The sequence below is a fragment of the Balearica regulorum genome, chromosome 1, assembly GCF_011004875.1.
Source record: "Balearica regulorum gibbericeps isolate bBalReg1 chromosome 1, bBalReg1.pri, whole genome shotgun sequence".
NCBI classification, from domain to species: Eukaryota; Metazoa; Chordata; class Aves; order Gruiformes; family Gruidae; genus Balearica; species Balearica regulorum.
In genome coordinates this window covers 11340463-11366587 of record NC_046184.1, presented here as the reverse complement: position 1 = coordinate 11366587, position 26125 = coordinate 11340463, and the positions used below count along the sequence as shown (strand labels likewise).

The following is a 26125-nucleotide window of genomic DNA, read 5'->3' as shown; positions in this document are numbered from 1 at the left end:
CTCTACTGGTTAGGTATGCATGTGCAAGGAACAGAAAGGCACGGATGAATTATTAACAGCTTTACATCCCTGTAACACATTTGGGGAAAGATGCTAAAAGCTGATAGCAAGACAGGTAACAAATGCCAATTGTCAAATCCCAAACAGCATCATCTTATTCTGACTCAAACTTCATTACCTTTCCATCTCAGAGGGTTACTAGGTAGTCAACCTCAATATAGCATTTACTTGGTTAGGCAAACAAATATTTGTTAAAGTTGAATTTTACCTTGCTTTCTCTCAAATAAACATTCATGTGGGTATTCAAAAGATCCATAAACACAGACTATTCATTTCCCAGTGCCAGATCCAGAAAAATCTTCCACAGGTGGAGCAAAGGTGCAACCTACGGCTTATACTTTGCCTTTAGTTTCATTTCATATTTCTTCTCATCTTTTAGTGAACTTATGTGAACAAAACTGCATCCAGGTATGAGATAATTTACATGAGTTGGGAAATGTGGTATTCGTCAGCTCACTGCTCAGAAAGAAGTCGTGTGAATTTTGGTGTGGCAGAGGCACCTTTGCAGAATTACTCAGTTATTTTTCAATGAGAGGTGAAAAGTGATGAGACATGGTAGTTAAAAGTAATAAACAGCTGTAACTTTAATAACCCCTAACATTAATCATCATAAAGTGTTTTGCACAACTACATTTAAAACTGAGGATATTTATATCATATTTATATGATATTTATGATGCCTTGGATTAATAACCGATTAGTGCTGTCCCCCCAAAGAGAGAGATTGTTCTGACCAACTCCAAGCTACCACAGACGCTGTTCAGTCAAGACTGAACACAGCAACTTCTTAACTAGTTTACTCAGATAATGACTTAAAATTGCCAAGAGTTCAAATCTTCTTCAGGTAAAATTTACCTAATCTAGACAGCTCTGTGCAATGTCCTCTGTAACTTTTATAGCACCATCACCATACAGAAAAGAGAGGATAATCATCTTACAGAGGGTTTTTTTCTGAATGTGTTAGCTGTGTGGTTATGGGCACTACTGGGCTCAGTTTCATCCCAAATCAATTCAGGAATGAGTTTTATATGGGAACAGTCTGTACGCAAACAAATCCATTGCTTTATTGAACCCAATATGCCGAAAAAACCAAAAGTGATTTGAATGTGTAACACATACTGCAGTCTGCAATTTAAAATTAACCCCTCAAATGGCTATGTGTTATCTTAGCTCAGGGGCAATATTCCTGCTTCCGTGTGTATAAACTGAATTTCATCCTCAATTAATGTGTTGCTCACATTGGTTTCACCTGGACTAGCTACCACCCCCCAAAGGGGGCTGGAGTATCAAAGTTTGAGGAGAAGAGGTACAGAAGCAACGAGATGTTTGGTTGGTTTTGTTGTTGTTGTTTTTCTTTTTCTCCTATAAAAGCAAATTCCAGAGGTTTCAATTTGTATCATAAAGACACAGAAGTTGTATGAACTTCAGCATGAAGGTATGGTTAGCCGCTGGCTGCAATTTCATTAACTCACGAGAAATAACGCGTTATCCTGTAACTGGATGGATCTGCTTGCACAACTACAAGATTCAGCACATCAGTTTTGAAAAATGAGCCACAGTTAAACATATGGTAAGATTTTCCATATGAGGAGTATGGTTAGATCTAAACTGTGTCAGTCCATGTCCTTTCCTCCAAGATTTCAACAAAAAAGATGGAGTGAACAATGCTCAAAGAGGCTTATTTCAGGGTAAAAGTAGAACTATCCAACTTACACACTAATTGAACTAATTGATAATTTATGAGCTGCATTACTGGGGAAGTGTGTTGAGTTTTGTTGGTTTTTTTTCTTTTTTTTTTTTACCTTAAAGGCTCCTTTAAATGTTGAGTGGTTAACAGGAACCGACAGCTATAAAATATAAAACCTTTTTTTTAAAAAAAAAAAAATAAAAAGCTGAAGTTCTCAGTTTTTCAAGGCTTTTGATTCATTTTGTATGGATTTTTTAGGCTTTCTAGTCTCTTAGTATCTGCTTCAGTAATGACTTTCTTTGGAGAGTTCAATATCATGGCTGCAGCATTATTGCTTGCCATTAATGGTTAACACAAGAGCAGCTGTGCACAGCAAGTCCTTCATTTGAAGATACCATTTTATTTTATTAGAAATTGATTTTTAAAGCTCTTCCATTATTAATTTGTCTAAGCAGGGAATGCTCCAGTAGGTGAGTGAGACCTGCTTTGCTGATATCCGGAAATAGGTTCAAGGTTTTTTTTTTGGGGGGGGGGGGGGGTGTGTTTGTTTGTTTGTTTGTTTTTTTATGAAGGGGAAGAGATAATGCTAGCTCTTCTCTATCCATATTTTTCATCCAAGAATTTAAAGACTTTAGGGACAAAATTATTTTTCTAGATAATCAGCACTGCAGCATTATCTTTTCTTTATCTGTGAATTTCTCCATTTAACACCTTGTAAGCCCTAATTACAGAGGAATATTCTGGTAAAATACTTATATGAGCAATGCCAAGAGACTTTTCTCTAAGTAATTAAAGTTCCCATGATATTATGCTTTTTTATTATATAGATAAACAAAGTAAGGCTAAATACAAGGCAAATCTACAGTAAAAAAGGGAAAGAATACAACAGTCCTTATCACTGTACTCTTCAGCACTGGTATTACAAAGACCCTGATAATATTAACACACTTGCTGATGTTTAAGCAATGCTATGAATTTAAATATGAGTTAATGAATATAATAGCACACTGAATCTTTGAAAATAATTGGTTTTACACATATTCCTGGCTTGAATCTTCAGAGGATCACTGAAGAAGTCATTTTATCTCTCTATACCTGTTTTTTTAATCTGCAAAATGATGATAGTGATATTTTTATTACTTTTAAACCAGAAGGTGTTTTGGGGATGAAAATTAAGCTGTGTGTTATATGCTATTCTGCAGTATAGCATAAACTAATCTAGGGGTGTTTGAGAACGTGAACAGGACTTGAGAACCTTGTGGTATAGAAGAAACACAACAGTGTCCAGTGTTGTCCATTGGGAAAGGCTGCCAGCATGGGTTGTCCCTGCAGTCACCCTGTGGGGCTGTCTAAAGGATTCTGATAAAATTCTGGCTTGTTCTGTTCACCAGTACAGATACACCTTTAAAGCTGAGGGAGCAGATGAGCTTAAGAAACCCCCGTATGCACGATTAAGACATGCTCAGATGTGCTTAAAGTAAGAATTAAGATTATGTAGGCACTCCATTCCAGCACTGCAATCTTGTTCAGTATCTACTCATTTAACTAAGAAGGATTTTAACTTCACAGGTACTTTGCAACTTGAATTCAGTACTTCTCAAGTAAACAGTCATATCTCCATAAAGAACAGGACTGCCAACGTCTCAAAATGCTACTTCATGTCTAGTTCACCTGGAAGCCTGGCAAAGAGTCACTCTCCTTAGGAAATACTATTCCCTTCATGAATATGCAGTTCCTAATGATCACCTAAGAAGTTGATACCGTAGCACTTTTTACTGGCTTTCTCACAGTTATATGAGCCTGGGCACAGCCAAAACAACGCCCTCCTCTACCCATTTCCTTTCTTCTCCTACCCTTCTCTAACATGGGTAAGGTCAAACAAAGATGACAAATATGTGTCTAGGTTCTGTGATAAGGGAAGGGCCACAGAGCTGCAGGCTGGAGGCTGCTTTTTCCTCTACGAAAACAAACCAACCAACCAACCAACCAACCAAGAAAACCCAACAGAGAGAAATCTCAGAGCTACGCAGCACTTTGGGAGAGTGGAAGTTGGCAGACATACCGTATTGGGAAAGCAAGTTTTAAATTTAATTTCCCATAGGCCCTTGTTAAATCTCCAAATGAAGTGTGAAGATTTAGAATGTCTGGGGACAGGACAGTATTTCTTTATGAGTTTTATTTTTGTTCTGAGCAGCCTCAGCTTTTCAGATCTTGACCAGGTGTGGCACATTCCTGCCTTCAGCACACTGCAGACCAAATACTGTCACACTGAGTCTAGGTTCAACATTTTGTCATAAAAGATGCTGAATCTATTCATGCATCATCATGCTACCATTATTGCTATATAAAACCCACTAACTGGAATCTGAAATTATCCGTATCAGTAAAACCTTTTCTAATATTACCTTTGGCAAATATTATTTAGTATACTTCCTCAAGAGAGCTGAGTCGGTGTTGTTGATCAAACATTTTTTTTTACTAAACATTCATGTAAATCAAGAGTGTGCTTTCATTTGAGTAATCCTTCGCAGCCAAACTTTCTTAAGTGTATTTATAGCTATAACTAGAAAGCCTCCTATATCATATTTAACTGCAGATAAATGTCTGCTGTCTGCAGTCCAAACCAAAATGCATCCTTTACTAACGATCTTAGCCTCACCAAAACAAAAGCAACCCCCCCAAAAACACCCAAAATAAATAGACAGAGGTGGTATCTGGCAAAAGGCACATAAATACAAAGTTTTTTCAGTTTGTTTAACTAGTAATTGTTACAGTGAAAATAATATGCTTCCCATTGCAGTATTTTAATGAAACATTGATTAACAATTATAATCCTTATTACCTCTATAATTAAGAAGGATTTCAAGATTAAAAGAGGAACTGGTTGGTTTGTACCTACACTTCCAAGTAGCCTTCCAAAAATTTGATATTAAATTGTTCTTTCAGATAGATGCTTTCTAAAACCTAGCAGTAAAATTAGCTCCATAGATGCCTCACAAAATATAAGTAACCTAATATCTGTCAAGTCATATTAAACTACTTCAGTTAATTTATTTTTGTGTAACGGATTTGTCCACTGCTCTGTGGTTAACTATAAATTAAATCTGCAATCTAATCTATATTAAAGTACCTTTCTCTCTACATGGAGTCAACAAAGCTTTACATGTGCAAGCCCACAGGGAATGGATTCAAGATTTTTAAAAAAGAAAAATAAAGCTTAATTCTTCAATCTTCTGCCACCAAAGAAAAATAGATTTGGAAACAATATTATAAAACAAACAAGCAAACAACAAAACCTGTCCTACATGACAGACAGACTGTAAGTGTCCCTGTCTGAGCAGAAGGGTTGGTCCAGTTGATTTCCAGAGTTTCCTCTGAAGCTCAATCATTCTGTGATTCTGTGATTATAGTCACTTATTCTTACCTTTTAAAAATGCATCAGATATTCTGTATTAGATAGTCCATATCTGGTGCATAAGATACATCCTTCCAGAATATTCATCCATTTCAGGTGTCTATTTGGAGTATCTTATCCTCTGAGGATGACCATATTTCCCCTTTTCTTTTAAAGAATTCCAGAAATGAAAGTTTTGTATATTAAAATACTATGTTGTGATATTTGCAATTTTATGCCTTTGCAAGTTTCAGTGGGATTGGAACGAACTGGTAATTTCAATGATCTTGCTAAAATGCTGTCAGATTACTGCTTTTAATTTGAGTCAAAACCTACTGTATGTCTGGACTAGAATTAGGCAAGTGTCATCTTAAAATGATGTCCTAAGAGCTAGTACCAGTTTCTAGAATTAGAAGTATAAACTCAAAAAATAGGCAGGAAGATGTACATCCACAAGTACTACTGAGAAGGTGTTTTGACATTTGTAATAATTTATGCTCTCCTGCCATCTCACAGAGAATCTAAATTTTAAACTCGGTGGCCCACCATTTGCCCAATGAAACTCTTCTGATATTGTTTACTCTTTCCAAAAATTTGCCTTTCAGAATTCCATAATATCAAATTTCAGGCAGGGTTGGTTTGTTTAAAAAAAAAAACAACAAAAAACAAAACCTCCCACAAAATGTATTTCAGCTTTCATTCATGGTAGTGGTGAAAACTGAGTCTTACTCTTGAGTTATCCACAAACAATGGAAAGCTGTTCCCTTGGAGGACAAAGGCTGGCAACGACTACAAATATTGTTAAACCTGGTGGACTTTGTGAAGAAATCAGAGTTGAAAAAATGCATGCAAGGCAACTGAACCCTCAGAAAAAAAAAAGAAAAAAAAAAACAAAAAAACAAACAAAAAGGAAAGAAAAGAAGTTATTTATATGCCCAGTCCTATCCTGCCTTCTGCAGGCAACTCAGCTAAAATTCTGTTTGCAAACTGAACGTTAAGAAACAGGAAGAGTTTTCTCATACAAGTTATATGTGGGAGATGTTCAGAAAAGGTGATTGGGATTTTCTGTTCAAAAGAAGAAAAGAAGCTGTAACTAATTGCCCAAAATGCCACCATGGAAATCAAGATTCCATGTTTTCTGAGATGACTCTAGACAGCCTCTGAGTGTGCACTGGACAGTAGTGCGGGATAATGACCTCAAGGTCCCTGTGGCTTCAAGTCAGAGATGACCATACACAAACCAGTATCATGCCTAACAGAATGCAGTATATATTCACTACATGCCTTTGTGTCTGCGCTTGGCTTTTCTGGTCAGGCTTGTCAATGCAAGCAAAGTAACTGAAATTCTGATTTCAGTTACATTCTGGCACATAGATATTTAAAACTGTTCATATTTTTAATATTTATTTTTTTTTAATTCCCAGATTTCAATGCAGTTTGACTTTAATTTTACTGAATCTGATCTCGTCCATCACATTGTATCTTCTTGCTATGGAAATTAAGTTTAGTAACAAAAGCCTAAACAACAGAAATCCCTCCCCTATAGCTTCATGAGAATTTTTTATTTACCTGCACATTGGTCACAAAGGATTCTGTACGTACTGCTTACAAGGCTAAGGCTATAAGCAAAAATGCCTCTGGTAATGATATGCTTGTAACATGAAGACTGAGGCATTACAGTTGGCTGCGAAAAAACTCACTTAAAATGTCTGAGCCATTTGATTTCAATGACTTGACAATTTCACCAGTCAGTCTATTAACTTGGCTTAACAATTTTAACATATTTTAGTTATTGTTAAGAAAAATTAAAAGTAAAAAAAAAAATAAAAAATTCATTGCACAGAAAATATTTTGAGCAACCTTATATTGTATATTAAACCTGTAACATTTCACATTTTTTTGATGTGTTAATAGTAGCTGTGTGTTAATGACAGCTGGAATAGCCAATTGTAACTTGAATGGAATATTTTCATCATGCAGAATCCAAACTACTTGTGACCTAACTTCATTACATCCAGTGTAATAATTTTCAGATCATTTGCAAACAACCATTGCATGGCCTGTACCTAGTTTTTGCACTGATGGATGAACACAGAAAACATATGGAGTCTTCCTTTCATCCTTAATCAATAAGCCAACAAATACAATTTAGTTTCTGAGCAGAAAGAAGGTATCTGGTGCTAGTTTGTTTCAGCAAACGTTACTTCCCCTTTGCGCAAGAGGGAAATTACTAAGGGAAATCAGAAGAGGTTATGGAATAAGTTGTAGTCGCATGCAAATAGGCTTATTTCTTCAGATAAAATCAGTTTTTTCCTTAAAAATGAAGGGCCCTATATGCACCAGCAGGCTCTGCAGCCTCCTAGGCGATTGCTGCCTACATTCCAGCCCATGTTTACATGGTGCAGACGTGTAACCTGGGATTACTGATGTGGGAAGAGGGAAGGGACAAAAAGCTGCAAGAAATCTCCTGGGAGCCTCTACCTCTTGGTTCGGAAGCTTCATTTAAGCTCAAGCCCTTGCTCCTTGCCTGAGCTACATTGTGCGGATGTCTGTGCATTATATTGTACTCTGTGGATCCTGACCCTGACTCAGGGACTTCCTGGCCTGACCTCAGAGCTGCCTTGTCACTGTGGACTTGGGCTGACATCTGAAGCTGACCCCAGCACAAGTACTGCGTGTGCCAAGAGTTCTCAGTATGTCCAACTTCTTTTAACCAGGTCTTTTCCACACATCATTAGTATTTGTGTTGAAGAAAAAATAAGAGATAAGGCCCTACTTCCTAAAACAAGCACTGAGTACACTGTTACTTCTGAACTGACAGTAATTCTACAAAATAGAGTAAGATTGGAGGTAAGTAGAAAAGCTTTCTCCATGTGGATGAGTACCTTTGCCATACTGTCCCAGCAGTGTTGGTACTCTGATACTCTCTACATGGACAAATGCTGCAAACTTTCATTTGGATAAATACTGCAAACTTGCATTTTACTTTCATTTTATGAAAACAATGACATGTGATGTTGTTTCTGTTGTTCTGAACGACAGTTTTAAGATTTCTAAGTGATTTTTTTCCAAGTTTTCTTTTGGAAGTAGAGGAAAACACAGAGTGAAAAGGAAAACTCTACTATGATGGAGACTGCTCACCCTCTCATCAGGTATTTATACAGGCTTGTAAGATTCCTCTGAGTCTCATCTTCTTTAGGCTGAAAGGTAACTCTCTCAGCCCCTCCTCCAAGTCCTTAATCATCTTTGTGCTTTTTCAGTAAGTCCCTATCTCTCTTGTACTGGGGAGTCCAGAATTGGATCTTACACTCCACATGTCTCATCAGTGCTAGGGGGAAGGACCACCTCCCTCCACTTGCTAGAAATGCTCTGCCTAATACAGACCAGGCTGTCATTGGCCATGTCCAACTTGCTCATTGGGACCTCCAGACTGGGGGGTTTGTTTTGTTTTGTTTTGTTGTGTTTGTAAAGATTTGCAGCTGGTCAGCCCCTTTCATGTACTGGTGCCTGCAGTTATTCCTCTACCAGAAGGAGGACTTCACATTTCTCTTTGTTGACCTTAATGAGATTCTTGTCAATTCAACTCTCCAGCCTACTGAGGTCCCTCTGAATGGCAGTACAACCATCTTATGTATGAGCCACTCCCAGTTTTGTACCGTCTATAGTCTTGCTCAGGGTGCACCCTGTCCTATCATCCAGGTCATTAATGAAGATGTTGAATAGCATTACCCCCTGTTGAATTGTATTGAAACCTGAGGTACACCACTTTTGTACTGGCCTCTGGCTGGGTTTCATACCACTTCTCATAACCCTTTGAGACTGGCAGTTCATACAGTCCACTTCACTGTCCATTACCTAAGCTATACTTCATCAGTTTATCTATGAGGATGTTAAGGGAAAAAGGGTGAAAAGATTTCCTCTTGAAGTCAAGACAAATTAACATCACTGCTTTCCCTTCATCCACTAAGTCTGTCATCTCATCATAGACAGTTATCAGGTTGATCAGGCATGATTTGTCCTTTCACCCATGCTTGCCACTCAAAATAACCTTCTTGTCCTTATTATGCTTCAAAATAGTTTCCAGGAGGACTTGTTCCATCACTTTCCCAGGGACGAAGGTGAGTCTGACACCTTGTAGTTCCCCAGATGCTTCTTCTTGAAGATAAAAGTGACACTTGTTTCCTCAGGAGAGAAAGAACCTCAGGAACCTCTCCCAGTTTCCATGACTTTTCAATGGTAATCAAGGATAGCTTTGCAATGACATCCACCAGTCCCTTCAATACTCATGGGTGCATCCCATCAGGTTACAAGGACTTGTGCATGTCCAGTTTGTTTAAATGTTCCCTAACCTCATTCTCCTCCACTGAGGGCAAGTTATCCTTCCTCCAGAATTTCTCTCTGATTGCAGAGGCCTGCAGTTACTGAAGGTTGGTCTTACAAGTAAGGACTGAGGTAAAGAAGGTAATGAGAACCTTGGTCTTTCCGTGCCTTTTGTCAACAAGTTCCCTGTCCCAGCAGGGAGCAGTAGGCCCACATTCTACAGCAAGTTCATATTTTCCTTAGTCTTTCTTTTGCTGCTGATGTTACTGTAGAAGGTCTTGTTGTCCTTCATATCCCCTACCAGATTCAACTCCAAGTGGGCTTTGGCTTTTCTAACCATGTTTCTACATGCTTGAACAGTGTCTCTATATTCCTCCCAGGTCACTTGACCTTGCTTCCACCTCTTCTACACTTCCCTTTTAAATTAAGAATATTATCAGGTATCTTTATCACCTGAAGATAGAGATTCCTATCTTGATTCTGATACAACTCCATAAATGTATGTAAAAAGGACAATGGAGTCTTACAATGCTGAACCATCTCTTGAAAGACAGACTAATTTGTGATATATAACTTTAAACGTAAGGATGAGTATATGTTACATCCTTCCTAAAAGTTCCTTTCATTTTATTTGTTTATTCTTCTGAGTTCTTATATTAAACTACTATTTACTTTCTCTTGAGTTGTTCAGAGCTCACAGAATAGCTAATAGAAATCTCAAAATTGCTCTTGGCATCTTCATATCAAAATGGATGGTTGCCAGCACAGTAATAGAGCTTAACATTTCTCTTCACAAATACGCTGCCATTGAAACTAATGAAAATATTGATACTAAGCACCCTAATCTTTAAAATTATTTTAGGCCAGTCACACTTTCTTAAATAATTTAAAGAAGAAAAAGTTCAGTGTGAGGAAACTTACACTGACTCTTTAAATCAAGCTGATTAAAACCCTAACTGAAAGAAGTGAAAAAATAGGTTTGAGGTGTTCTCCATCTTTGGCTCTTCTCTGCCATTTCTATCTTGATGTTTGAGAATGAGAGCTGAACTGAGTATATTCTAGGAAAAAAAGAGTTAATAAAGAAAATGAAGTAATGTATTAATCTATAAAGAGAGAAGTTGACCTCAGTGCAGTCTCTAATGTTTCCATTGGGGCATCTTGTAAGGTAAACACAGGAGGTTGCTGTACAGTTCCCTTTTATGCTTGGCACTGGTTCTGTCATCACTGCAAATATCAACATATATGTGTGTTTATGTATGTATTTCTAATACTTAGCTTTCTTGCACATCTGCATCTATCCATCTACACAAATATTTTCCTAAATCTGGCTTGCCTGGATTAAATATTTTCTTCTTCCTCAAAAACAAAACCAAAGGTAACACCACATAGAATGTGGTTTTCTCCTCAGTAAAAACGGCATTTTGCATAAGGAACATTTTATGGACTAATTAAGTCATAACATTAAAGGAAGCAAATGCTTTGACACCATTACCTCCTCTACCTGGTGCCATTAGCTATTTTCGTAAAATAGTTTCCTATTCTTATTCTACTGAATCAAATTACTATTGTATCTAAGCCCAATAGTAATTATTATAGTGCGTAAAGAAGAAGGTCTGAGGAAAGGAACTGCCAAGTGTCTCAACCTAGGTTCTAGTCAGAAGAAAGCTGTCTTGTCCTCTTGATAGAGCCAAGGGAACACAAGTGTACCAAAGAGGCAGACAAAGCACAGCTGCAAATCATATGAAATCATATATGTGATGCTAGAGGAGTGTACAACTGTATCAAAAATAGGAAACAACGGGATATATATAATAGAAAAATAATCTTATATTTCACACATACTTTCCACCCATGGGGTCACTCACAGAAAGATCCCTTCAGGCTGCTGGTTACTATGGTGACAAGGACAGCCCAAGAGCCTACTTGGAACTGATGTACCGTCTAGCCCATTACTCAAGGCAGTGGGATACTATCAGATAAAAACATTAGTTCAAGAAACCTGTGATGGAAGACACCCTCTATAGCTTAGAGGTACCAAAGATCTTCTTTTAACTATTTTTATTTTTTTTTAAGGGAGGAAAGACTGAATGGATATATTTCAGATAACAATGTGTAGATTTATTTATGCATTTTAATTTTAGGTTTTGATACTTCCAAATTCTTTCACAAATATCATCATTATGGAGAAATTAATCACTTTGAAGCAGGCTTACCTAAGGCCAATATAATGAAGCAATGTTTTAGAATTTATAATATCATTTTCAAAAAGCAAATGTGAAAAGCATCTATTCCAGTATATGAAACTTGATTTCATTTTCAGAACATTTGTGTGTGTCAGAATGAGACAAAGAGTTTACAAAGAGAAAGATGAACAACCTTGCACAAAGACCTATTAAAAACCCAAAGGGCTTACCGATCTATAAATGGAAGGAAGCGGAAAGAAAACGCACAGAACAACGCACATACAACTTAAGGACTGTCAGACTGCTCCAGGTAACTCTGTATGTGTGCAGAATTTAAAATCAGGGAATTACCCAGGAATTTATGAATGGCAGGACTGGACAGCTAATAAGGACATGGACATTTAGCTATGGAACAAGCAGGAGGTGTGAGGATCTGAGTTTTATACTAAATTTAAATTTGTGTTTCCATGGAGTATATACAAGCAACATATCCACCTGTAAAATAGGGAAAACCAGCTTCTCCCATTTTATAGAGGTGCTCTAAGGAAGAATAGATAGAGATTCTGAGGCTCTTGTGCTGTGTTGGTACACAACTGGTGTAGACAGGTTAGGTAGACATAAGAATATATTTTTCAATGTATGAGATAATCTTACACTTGAAAATTAATTTCCTAGAGATTGGCACAGAGATGCACTTAAGAAACACTTCCTTTTCAGCACTTGGACAACATCACTATATAGTAAGCAGTGACAAATGGTGACCCCAAACAGACTACTAATACATCCCAAAAGCGTTGAAACAGAACACTTGGGAAAAAAGAAATATGAAATTAGCATTTTCAATATTATTTTTTCTGCACCATCACACTGTATTTATTTCATGAGCATCTAGCATGACAAAACAAACAGGATTCACATGCTGAGAAATATTCTTCCTGTAAACTAGCCTAAGGCAGTTTCTCTGCCTGTGCTAGCAATTGTGCTAATGATACGGTAACAGCTTTAGAATAATCCCCTTCACCCTCAGAAACACAGAGTCTTGTATAAACAGAAGGGAAAGGATCTCGAAGTTCTTCCTTAGCCAATTGTAAACAAGAGACAAGACACTGAACACAATTGTCTTGTGTGTAGTGGACACATTATTCTGTCATTGATAACAGCATCACTTAACAAGAACAGCAGCCGCATAAGCAGTATGCCTTGCCATAAACCGAGCCTTTCCATTAGCTACTACACATCAAAAATCAAATTAAGGCTACTGATGATCTAAATTCAGTAAAATATACATCTATTTAAATTAATTAGTGTGATGCAGTAATGGGATTCTTCGACAGGTGGAACAGAGGCTGGTTGAAATAATCAAGTTGTATTCATTGACCTTAGCTCTAATAGCAAAGACATAATTGTCAGAGATCATGGATTCTGCACGACATAAGGATAGCATGGTGCAATCGTATTTTCACTGACTTTAACCACACAATTATCTGTCTAGTCACCTAGTCACTATTTTTAATACTAGGCAGGTACAAAAATCTCACCGGCAAATATTCAAGTGATTATTGACACATCACACAGAAAACAATAGAAAAATAAAATTTAACTCTTCAGCTTTTCAAAGGACATCATCTTCTGTTCCTCTTACTGTAAAAAATACTAGTTACATATTTCACCCCCAGTTTCTTCCCCCTCATACTAGCTTTAGGCCAGAGTAATTTCATGGTCATTGAGTTACTTCTGATATACAGAAACTGCATCTACGTAAGAAAGAAATTTTTAGTTGTATTTTATTGCTGGTAAATAATTCATAATATTTTTAAGGGGATACGTAGCATAGGACAGTTCTTTAGGAGATTTCAGTTACCTGGGTAATACCTAGCGAGGCCAGTTGCGCTACCAAAAACCTGCCATAATAAAGTGGGGTCTTCTTCTCTGTTCCGCTTGAATACATCATCCAACGCTGCAGTCCAGTTGAGTTCATTTAACACTATCGTTGCTGTCAAAGACAAAACATATTTGATATTACAAAGTTACATCCTAACACAAGCAGTGATAACTATGAAAAGCAAACTGAACTATTGCAGAAAGTAATAACATTTCGTTTAACTAATCCACAAAGTATATTTAAAGAAACACACTCCTCTTCCTTGGGAATTTTTTTAAAGTTCCTCATGTTCTTTTCTTCCCATTGCATTATTTGTATGCAATGACTGTTGGCTTATTTGCATCACCAATATCTTCTGCAAATACTCTTTCTGAAAGGTCACTCTAGTTGCACTTCCCAGTTATAGAAAAACAAATGGAAGCATATCAAGTTGTTACTGCAATAAGAACAACTAGAATGACATCAACAAAAGTAGGTATATACCTGTTATAAAGGTAATAAAAATGTCCCTTTCCAAATGGATGCTGTAAGAGGATTATATGGGAAAAAGACAATGACGAGTTATTTGAATTGTAGTATTAAGGTGGGGCTGCATGCACAATAGTACTCATTATCTTAATGTTCATAGATGTGATCACTTACAGAAAGATCAGCAACGTGAACGTGACAATTTATGAGTTGGGTCAGTTCCACAGTGAACTTAAAATACAAGGAAATTCACATTTCAGCTAAACACTATGTGGCCAGCTATACAGAAAGTTACATTCACAAAGTTGTCCTGCACCGATGCTTGTTTTAATCAAACAAATATGTCATACAATTAATCAAATATATAATAAATTCACATGTTCTATGTCTTTTTGAAAAAAGATATTTTCCTGTTTTTTCACGAGGATAGAGTTAATTTTCACAAGAAGCTGGGAGAGGACACAGCCAGACAGGTGACCCAAACTAGACGAAGGGATATTCCAACCGTATGACATCATGCTCAGTGTACAAAGGAGGTGGCCAGGGAGGAGGGGCCACCGCTCACGGATGGGATGGGCATCAGCTCCAGGCAGTGAGCAAATTGCATTTCTTTATCACCCATTTTGTATATTCTAAGTACTGTCGTTCTCTTCCTCTTCCTTTGCTGTCCCAGTAAACTGTCCTTATCCCAACCCACACGTTTTACCTCTTTCTTCCGATTGTCCTCCCCATCCCACCGCAGAGGGGGAGCAGTGAGTGAGCAGTGTGTGGTACTTAGCTGCCAGCTGGGGTTAAAGCATGACAGATGCATTGGGAAGCTTACTCTAAAATTGATGAACACTGCTACAGTAATATTCGATTGACTATAGTCAGTAGTCAATGAAATTTTATTGTGATACAGAATACCTTACAATACAACCTATGATAAATCGTGCTTTTCATCTGATTTAACCAGCTGTAAAATCTCATTATTTTCCTCAAAAAAAATCTTAATAATGTTAGGCAATAGCAAGTATTCAGTTAATTAGAAAAATCAAGGGCTTTTTGATGGTTTGGTTACTGATTCTTTTGTGTGGCTTAATGGCATTGTAAGCAATGTTTCTAAAACTGAAACACCTAGATTAGCAAGCCAAGAATGGAAAGGGAACTAGAGGGGAAAAAACCCCCAACATTTGAAAACAGCTAAAGATGTAGGTATAAATCCTACAAAAGTTAACATTGTAATACAGAGCCTGCTTATGCTATTGTATTGCACAAAGGAAAGAAAATTCAACTTCTCTTGCAAATGGGTGAGTCAAGCTGAAATAAAACCAATTCACGTTTAAGGATCTGAGTGGCACCACAGGACAAGATTTGGTATCTAAGTCTACGTTCTAGCCCTCTGCTGCCATGAAAAAAAGAAACAATAAAAATAAGGAGAGGTTGAAAGTTAACATTTGACAGCCCATTTCCAAAGTGAGATTGTTAACAGGTACTAGAGAAATGAGATCACAACATTAAATTGTATAGGCTTGTTTTTAAAGGTTAAGGGGAAAATTGCTGCAGCATGTGTTTTGCAGAAAGGTTTATCTGTTTTTTTTGCAAAGTAATTTTAAGATAATATTACTCTCTCAAGATATATTTTTTTATAGAAATATCAAATTAAATTTCCAACTGTTGAGATTCCGTGTAAGCAATAAGCTTGTACTATATACCTGTCTTTTTGTCAAGTAGATAATTATAAATATATATGTTTACTTAAGAAAGAGGAATAATTCCCTGAGGCAGCATGAGAAGTTAACTATCATTTTAAAATGGTTATTGTTCAATTATCTTTTAAATCCAGTTTGATCTACTGTGTAATTAAGCATTATGTACTGACTTTCTAAACTTGACTTTGTTTCAGATCTGACTTCCAGAAGTGGCTCCGTGAAGTCATTAGAAGCTCTGTCCTTGACTTACTCAGACAAGAATTTCCTGCCGTGCTTGATTTCTGATTTTTTTCATGTTACAGTTTCCTCATCTGAAGTACAGAGTACTTGGCCCGGTGGAAGCCTATGCCAATGGTTCCTGGTGGTATTTAGGGCACTGGAGCTTAGGACACTTACTTAAGGCACATGGCAGACAATAATTCTTACCTCTTTGCCGGCTGACAAAGCATTTAGGTTTCAGGGTCCTCTATGAATTTCCAAGCCCCCTAACAATATAAACCAATGCATTTCTTTGGCCTTGTGACCTTACTTAAAATTGCTGCAGCCTCTACCCCCAAATCTATCAGTGACCTTACCAGCCTGGTCAGACCGCTGCCATCCCTATGCAGCAAAATACGTAATCAGGAAAAAAATGTTTTTGAGTTAATCAATCATCATGCTCATAAATGCTTTTTGAAATCGGTGGCCATGCACCCCATGAAAAAAACTCTTCACATATGAAATGTGATACAATATTTCTAAAGAGAGGATTTCCTTCAGACAGTAAGCTTACTGACAAATTATGTTCAGTAAAGATACATTAAACATATTACTATACATTTACAAATACTCTCTAATATCATCCACAAATGTATTGCAAAGTTATATATATGTTTGAACCTATATTTTTACGCACACCCCTGCACATACAAATTCATATCTATGTAAATATTTATTTAAAATATATGCACATAGAAAAAATATAAACTAAGAAAACAATCTACAAATAGTAAAATAACTAAAAGTATTTAAATACTGAACAGATATATTGGAACTGATAATTTCAAAATTTTATTACACTCATTAAGATTAGGTCATAAAGCAAGAAATATAGCTTGCTAGATCTTATTTGTAATATTTGTGGGACAAGTCATGCTTTATATTCATAGAGTTTTATGATCTTATGTATGTCCCACTTCCCCTTTCCTTCTTCTCCTCTACAACTTGCTCCCAGAGACAAACACGATACTTTAAAAAAATCCAAGAACTTGCAGCAAGGGGGAAAAAAAAACCCACGTGAAGTTGGAATAATACTTAAAAAAAATAATGTGAGATTCAAGATGAAAACCAAGAACAGAGCATCCAAACAGAAGTAAAATGAAATAAATCTGGGAAAAGGCTATTAACACTATGTAATATAGCTCAGGTACCAAAAAAATATCTTCCTGTAATAAAGAAATTAATAGTTAAGTATGCACATCTCAGTTCAGAATTAAATTTTAACAGCACATATGTAACTTCAACATATATCACTTTCCTCTTAATTCACTTTCTCATTATGACAACAAGAATTTGTGCTTGGAACAGACACACAGAGTTTATTTGCTGGAATTGATATGTAAACAGCTGATTGTACTATCATTAAAACAATTACTCCTGGAGTAGTTTGCTATTCGTAATTCAAACTTCCTCCTTTCATTCATGGTTTTTTGTTTGTTTGTTTGTTTTCATTCTATATGTAAATATACTTGATATAGAATGACCCACATTTGTGTTGACTAATCCAGTAATCAGTAAATAAGAAAAAAGAGGCCGGGAATTTTAGCTTTAATATTTTATTTCTGTAAGTGTTTTTCCACCACTAATATTACTCTTTTGCTTCTGCTAAGGAATATACCCTGGATTTCAAAAGACAAGCTGTAAATCAAGTCCCCTACTTTTCTTTTTTTTTTTCCTTTTCTTTTTTTTTTTTTTTTTAATGCAATACCTCTAGTAATAGGCAATTTCAAACCAATACCACTAGATTCTGGTTTAAAGCCTACAGCAATGAATTTGAAACTTGTGAACCAAAGAAATGCAAGCAAACCCACTCATAAACAGCCATAAAACTATTCTTCAAATGGTTCCTACTAAAATATCATGATTCTCAATTTGCACATAAAAATCAATGCAGTGCTACTTTCACCAGCACATAGCAGAGACCATGGCACCTGTCAGAATACCCTAACTGGAGAGACATGGATTTATACTGACTTCATGAACACTGTGAGAATTTCATTTCTTTTTCTGTTATTAAAAAAAAATGCATTTTACTAAAATAAAATGATTAGAGGTGTTACAGCCACAGTTACTGAGATGCTGTATATCCTAGAAACATTCGCCTTTCCTTTTGAGTTAACTTCTATACAGGAAAGAGCTTTGTGTCTGATAATTAGCAGAAAATGTAGTTGGAGACAACTCTCCAATAAGCTTATTTCCAATTCTGCTAAAAGAAGTCTTTGAAGATTACTACTTCAAAGTACTTCAACTGCTACCTTTCACTTGATATGGGCAAGATGAAAAAATAAAATTTATCATCACACAATAGGAAACATCATTCTTGCTGGCTAATTCCACTGAACTCCATCCATCTTTTCCTTTTTTCCCCTCTTCTTTATGACATGAGGTTTAGGGGCCTTGACAAGGAATGGATTCAATTTTCCTCTGCAAATGCAATCAATAAAAAATAGAGAGCACTACCGTGCTCTCTTTAAAAAAACCTGGAATACACTTCTGATGATTTATTCAATGTATAGGCCCTGGCCTGCATACAAGGCAGAGTACAATTTTATTTGAAAAGCCTGGGAGCTATTTACTATGTCTGAAAATATGTCAGCTGCTGTTCCCTGATGTGGCAGCTACACATATGCTGGGTAGAACAGAAGGGAGCTCCTCAGCAGTCCATTAATCTTCTTTTAGTGTGAGGAATGTATTACACTTTCATATCCTGTTTAATGAAGTTGACTCAGTGATTTCTTTGAACATAACACTGACTTGCTATTGTTGTGAATGAAATATATATTTTCAATTAAATATTATGGTATTTAAAAGTGGGCACAGAGGGACAATACATTTGCAAGTGCACATTTTCGTATATACGTGTGCTGACACAGACGCTTCCATCTGTAGCCATGCCAATCGGACATTATAGAAACTCTACTGAAGGTATAAACTAATCTTCTTTATGATTTATGTGTTTCACTATATTTTTTTTTTAAGATCACATCCCTTCCGGTTTATGTTAATTTACATAGAATGTTACATGGTCTCAACTGTGATTGGAACGTTGCACTTCCATTTCATTTTACGCTGGTTTAAGAAGGAGTAATCTTTTTATTTTAAGGTATTTTTAATTAGATTTTTGCACTGACTTACACACACACACACACACACGCACTTTCTCTGTAATTCCCAAGTGTGTGTATATATATATATATATATATATATATATATATATTCAAATAACTATTCTGGTAGTAACTTGAACTTCCACCCTTCAAATTTAGACACGTCTTAAGCCATCTACTTCTCCCATGCAAAGTTCAGCATGAGCAAAGGGCCAGAGCAAAGGAAAGATTATAGTGGCTCCAAACTGAACACTGTCTCCAAGGTAACTGGTCCTCAGAGTGGAATCAGAAATCTGAATTCAGATACTTAGGTTTTCCATAGAAAACTGCAGGAAAGTGTCTAACTCAAAACAGTCATCCATAAAAAAAAAAATTAAAAAATCATAGCTGATTAGAAACCAGTTAAAAGAGAATAATAGAAAAATTCTGAGAACTGGGGTGGTGGTTATCCAATCTCTCTATAGAGGTTAAGAAAATAAATCAGAGCTCCAAAGGATGCACTTCCATCCACTTACACTGGTAGAGTGAGATACAGGTGCGGATCATGGGAGCGTGTATCTACAAATTGCATGCTTTAAATGTAGTTTGCACACATATTCGGTAATACCAAATTTAGCAGATTAGTTGCACACATTGTAATAACTTGTATTTAGTTTTGAAAGCATCCACCACCTGACTTGAGTGTTCTGTTGTGTGTAGGTTTACTACATTAGGAATTAATTATGTACTTTGAAAGGTAAAAAATTACAACTAATATTACAAAATTAATAAGGTTTGTTCATTTTTATCAAAACAAGGATTTATGAATGCAAAGGAAATATATTATTTTCATTCAAAGCATGGCAGGAAAAAAAAAGTCTTAAAATTTAACATACAATAGCTATTATATAATGGCATTTCTAATTGGATAGGTCATTACTTCAAGTGATGCTCTGCTGGATCTTATCTATATAAATCAGTTACAAAATCTTGCTTTGAAAATAGCATTTGTATTTCCTATCATACTGAAATTACTGGATAATCAGAACTGTTTGGGTAATGTGCATTCAATGGTGCATAAAAAGTGAAGTATTAAAATACAATTTTTAGCATATGGAACAATAATGAAATCAAATAATTTCAACATCTAAGATTGCTGAAAGAAAATTTTATAGAGTAGATACTTTACACTCTTAATTAAAAGAATAAATGATAAAATGTCATGTACTTTTTACTTTAAATGAACAATTTCTCTACTCCCCATTAGAAATGTGACATTATGTCCCAGACACTTCTATAAATAATTTTCTGCAGAAGTCACTGAAGTCTAGCATACTGTTGTGTCTGTGTCAAATCAAGTAAATTAATTGGCAATGCCATACGCTGTCTGCTGACTGGCTTAGCCGCCACATGCTGATAGCTGGAGAAGCACAGTGAAAGCTCGTTAAAATAAGAAACGCCCAGGAGAAGGAAATGAGAATAAAAATGTCAAGAAGAGAAGATGGAATTAAGCTTCTATTATAGCTCAACAAAAAAAGAATTAATGCAATGCAGAGTCATAGACTCTTCAGCACACACTCATAATTTTTCCCCAAGTTACTTATCTCTATAAAACACAAAAGAAACCCATATTATATACTGCAACTTATTGCCGAAAACAGCATTTGTGCATCTTATAAGTTGGGAAGGATGAATGTTGTTTTTTTGCCTTGCTTCCTTTAATATCAAAATATACCAGCATGCATCCTAGAATGGAATAGTACCCAGCGTAAATAACCATATAGTTCTCTAGGGGTTTTTTGTTTTTTTAATGATACTGTTGATTAGAGTGGTTCTGGAGGACTTTCAGATTTTGCAGAGCTATGTACAGTGTAAGAACCTAAGTAAATGAAAAACAGAATGAACTTGTTAATTAATTACAGCACCTCTTGATTTTTTACTATTTGTTATTAGTTTTTATAGGTGACTTCAGAGTAGATCTTCTAATCGTAAATAATTCCTTCTTTAAAAACAACAGATGAAGTATTATTTTTAAATGAGTATGTTGTGGTTTTATGAAAATATCAGGGACTAAATATCAACAAAACACCCACTTAGAAAGTAATGATGACTATATTACACATATTAACTTTGGTCTTCCTTCACTTTGCTCTAATTTTTTGTTATAATTTCAAAGGATATCATAGTGACACTCAAACTAGCTATAGAGATATGCTTGATCTTTAATGAAGCCTTCTCTCTATAAAAAAAAATTAATTAGGTGTTAAGAAAACCAAACAAAACCAATCAAAAGACTATCTGGAAATGCTGCTCTGGAATAATTTAATAAACTTTGTCTTCATTCTGCCAGGGTACCACCACTTAAATAACTTTCCAGTCTTTAGAGCACCTTACAAAATCAGTAAATCTTTAGCAGTAGCTGGGTAAAGAAAGAAGGAAAAGAGCTAGAAACGGGCCAACTCATGCAAAAATATTCTCTCTCCTACCTCATGCTTTCTACAATTTTTAAACTATTTTGCCAATTCCCATTATAGATGTTATCACATGTTCGCTTTATGTGGGGGGTATTGATTGATGAGAAGCTCAACATGAGCCGGCAATGTGCGCTTGCAGCCCAGAAAGCCAACCGTGTCCTGGGCTGCATCAAAAGAGGTGTGACCAGCAGGTCGAGGGAGGTGATCCTGCCCCTCTACTCCGCTCTCCTGAGACCCCACCTGGAGTACTGCATCCAGCTCTGGGGGCCTCAGTACAGGAGAGACATCGAGCTGTTGGAGCGAGTCCAGAGGAGGCCACAAAGCTGATCAGAGGGCTGGAGCACCTCTCCTATGAGGACAGGCTGAGAAAGTTGGGGTTGTTCAGCCTGGAGAAGAGAAGGCTCTGGGGAGATCTAATTGCGGCTTACCAGTACCTGAAGGGGCCTACAGGAAGATGGGGAGGGACTGTTTATCAGGGAGTGTAGTGACAGGACAAGGGGTAATGGGTTTAAGCTGAAGAAGGGTCGATTTAGATTAGATGTTAGAAAGAAATTCTTCACTGTGAGGGTGGTGAGGTACTGGCACAGGTTGCCCAGAGAAGCTGTGGATGCCCCCTCCCTGGAAGTGTTCAAGGCCACATTGGATGGGGCTTTGGGCAGCGTGGTCTAGTGGAGGGTGTCCCTGCCCGCAGCAGGGGGGTTGGAACTAGATGATCTTTGAGGTCCCTTCCAACCCAAACCATTCTATGATTTTATGATTCTATGTATATCACCTATTAAAAAGTTCGCAAATTTTTTCTTACAACATGTATGTTGGCCATCATGAGCAATTCCTTCTACCTACTCCCCAGCCACAGTAAACTGGAAAGCACAAATATCTCTAGCAAAAACAGAGATATGTTAATACAACAAGATAAAGATCACTTGATGCATTGTCTGGGATATTGTGTGTTTGTTTTGTCCATTATGCCAAAGAGATGAATTGCAAGTGGAAAAAGTCCTGAAAATGGTCACTAAGATACCTGGTGAAGAACAGAAGACTTGTCTTCTGAAAGGAGACAAAGAATATGAGGAATATAGAGTAGAAAAATGAGGTAGAGTCAGACCCAGCTAAAAAAGGTAGGTAAGCACAAGGATGGCATTGGAACAATAACAAATTGGCATAAACTACTCAAGAATAAATTAGAGCAGGTAATTAGGAGGTCTCTTTTAGAGCAGAAGGTCTTAGAATGGCCTTCTGACAGGAGACATGAGCAAGGAGCCCAGATCTTTTAAGAGAGAGCTTGATCAGTTGAATGAAGGAATGACACAGACTAATACATTAAGAATTGGATTTGTCAAGGAAAAAGCTGTTTTCTGCCCTATTCGGATATGGTGGAGGGTGTCCCTGCTCATGGCAAGGAGGTTGGCACTAGATGATCTTTAAGGTCTCTTCCAACCTAATCCAGTCTATGATTCTATGATATTACCCTTTGTTACAAATAAAGAAAAGGTCCTTTTAGAAGCTGAAATGTAGTAATCACAAACAAAGCAAAACTCAGTTTTATACAGAAGCACAAGAGTTAGTGCAGCACAAGAACTGGAAGTTAAATCGCTTTTCTTATTAATTTTTAATTAATACATATTAAATGTTTGTAAATAAGCCATGCATAATTTTACTAAATTAATATATATTGATATATAGTACATACACATGTATGTTCTACATATTATAAAATCTATATTTTAAATATGTTATTAATAATTATGTTATAAAATTATATCTATGTATTATATATATCATATATGGAGAACATTTATATATCATAGACAATATTTTTTTCTGAGGTTTAAGGCATTTTAATAAATATTAAAATAATACAGTGGATTTGGCTAATGGATTCTAATCTAATCCCCATATAAATGAAATATTAATGAATAGCAGGCTGGTTTAATCTATCTAAATGTATCTCTGGCAACAGAAATCCAAGACACACCGAGTGTGAGGGGAATACAATGCACAAGCAGGAAACGTGAGAAAAATGATGATGAGATAAGGTCTGTTTCATAACCTGAGCTGGTACAGATGTGACAGCTCCTGCTCCTTGACAATATTCACAACCATGTCATGGACAAGTCTTGCGGACTAAAAATGATGACATTTCCTGAACCTTTACTTTTGTTGGGTTTGTTGGTGGTGGTTTTGGCCAAAGGCTGCACCAAAGAGGAAGATTACAGATGTTTTCTAAAATTCAGCTACCCAAGGAAGAAGTCCGCTCTCTTCAACAGATGAAACATCTCTGCTGCATTATGCCTTCTCAGAAACAGAACATAAAATTAAAATAGAAAACTGTCATTCTATAGCCTAGCATCATCATAGATATTGTACCTCAACTGTTAAATAAGCTTGGTTTGGTGTTTTGTTTTCCAGGTTATATAGAGGGAATAGGAATAAAACTCTTCTTTCTTAAAGAGGAAGAAGCTATAAGGTACTAGAAAGATGAAAGTTCAAAACTGGCTGCCTGTACAAACAGAGGTTCTCCTCTCTCTGAAGACATTGCTATATCTTGCTGTAAACAAAGACTTTCCCTGTATCTTTAGAGGAAAAATATATTATTTTTATTTCACCTTTAACATTCAATCTATGAGAAACAAGAGACAGACTCTTGGTCCTCTGCTTCAGAGATGCCAAGCTGAATTCCACTCTTGGCATGAACCCTGGCATCCCTGAAGTTCATGACAAAACTCCTTTACTGTACAGGGAACTGATTTCATCCTTCATCTTCAGAACAGTGCAGCCCTTCAGTGTTCAGCTGCTCTCAGTCTAATGCAAGAAGCAGATCACAGAATTAGGAGCCAGGACTTATTACTTAGATTTTTTAAGCAAATGAAAAAAAAACCATCACCCTTACAAATCACTTCATAAAACTCAGAATGCCTTTGAAATAATAAAAGACTCAAAAGGATCTTCAGGAACACAGTAAAATTAAGCTTCTCTGTAATTTTTTGTTTTGCATCCATGCCATAAGTACTCTCTTAGGATTCATCTGAATTTTCTGTGTTCGCTGCTTTATTCACCCAATATAGCAGCTCTTTGAGTGTTCCACAAACAATGTCCAAACAGAAACGCATTTTTATAATCATTTGCTTGCTGAAGGTCTCCTTGTTTTTAATTTATTTTGTGATTCTATAAAATCACAGGAAGAGGCAGTAAAGTTGCAGAAAACAACTGGAATGGGATGAACAAAATCTTATCGCCTTATATACACCTACTCTATGGTTTAAGACGACATCTTATTAGTTTATATATATCTAATCTAATGGTTTGAACTGTACTAAATTTTAGCTGCTTTAGCTTCCCAAATTATAATATGGGCCATAATCCTTTCTGAATTAGTAAATACTGCATAAATAGAATTTTAAAATCAAAGAAGCTGCTTGGTTTGAGATTTCTAAGAGTTTCTATATAGATCATTCCAAATAACAGGAAGAGACTAAGGTATCAAGGAAATACAGACATGGGTAGAACAACTGCTATGGAGTGAAAAAAATGCATCAGGAACCAAAATGGTTAAGAAAGCACAATAATGATCTCTGAAGTCATACAGTATTTTAAACAGCTACTTTCAACTACTCAGGGAGTGAGGATACAGAGTACCATATTTCCTGGGATAGAGAGGAGGATATAAAAATATGAATCTGGATTTAAAATCAAGCTTTAAGGAGTCATATCACATAGTGAAATATAACAAACTTCAACCCCACTCTTCCAGGCATTTCTACACGTATTTAACTTTCATATTTAATAAATGAAGGAAAGGAAACCTGAATGCCAGGAGCTTAACACCAGCTAAATCCCATCATGCTCTGACAATCTGTATCAATTTAGACACACTCCATGGAAATAAGGATCCAAATCTGCTAACAACCCATTTTAGCAATTGTTTCAAAAAAGAAGAAGGAAAGAACTAGTGGTTTGGGGTTTTTTTCACATAACTTAAAAAAAAAATAATAAAAATGAAGCAACAGAAGACTTACCCTAAGTCAGAAACTCATTACCTTGCTTTTCTAACAGTGTACTGGTTTCAGTGGCTTCACCTATATCAGCCAGCAGTGATAGCACAATGGAAGCAGGTCTGTGCATCGAAACAGTTGATGCTGGGGATGTGACATACATATTAAATGGGATTTGGAGGTCTTTTTTCTGCTACATCTAATCTGTGCTGTAGCCTGAATGGCCATTAAGAATTGATGCAGGTCAGATGCGCTGTGCGAGTGCACCTTCTGGTTTAGCTGCATCGGACGGGAATCCAGCTGGCACACTCTGGGACGGCTCAGCAACGTCCAGTGCAGTAACTTGGACCAAATGGTGTTTTCTTCCAAAAGGCATTTCTGATCTGATCTAAAATACTAATGTAGCTAGAGCCAGCTCTCATGAAACAGTAATGAAGGGTCAAATAAATTAGATAGCTGAGAGGGAGAACAACTTGTCTTTCAGTGCTAAACAAAAGCACAGAGTCAACCAGCAATACTTCGCTTCATACTCAAAAGGGTCATTCTGTCTTGACCACAATGTCACCTCACAATTTTCATCACCCTAGTCATCTCTAGCAGCAGATGTGTTTGGATCCACCTATAGCTATA

At 36.5% G+C, this 26125-nt stretch overlaps 1 protein-coding gene across 8 annotated transcripts in view; it reads right to left on the bottom strand.

Annotated features, from left to right (window-relative positions):
- The window catches only part of CACNA2D1 (calcium voltage-gated channel auxiliary subunit alpha2delta 1), a 419572-nt gene that overhangs the window by 115405 nt on the left and 278042 nt on the right, over positions 1-26125 (bottom strand). For all 8 annotated transcript variants that reach the window (XR_012838476.1, XM_075771894.1, XM_075772138.1 and 5 more), the window contains exon 7: positions 13506-13637. Coding sequence is in view for 7 of the 8 variants with exons in the window: in XM_075771894.1 (XP_075628009.1) it covers positions 13506-13637 (132 nt within the window). In the remaining variant the exon portion in view is untranslated. The remainder of the gene's footprint in view (positions 1-13505; positions 13638-26125) is intronic.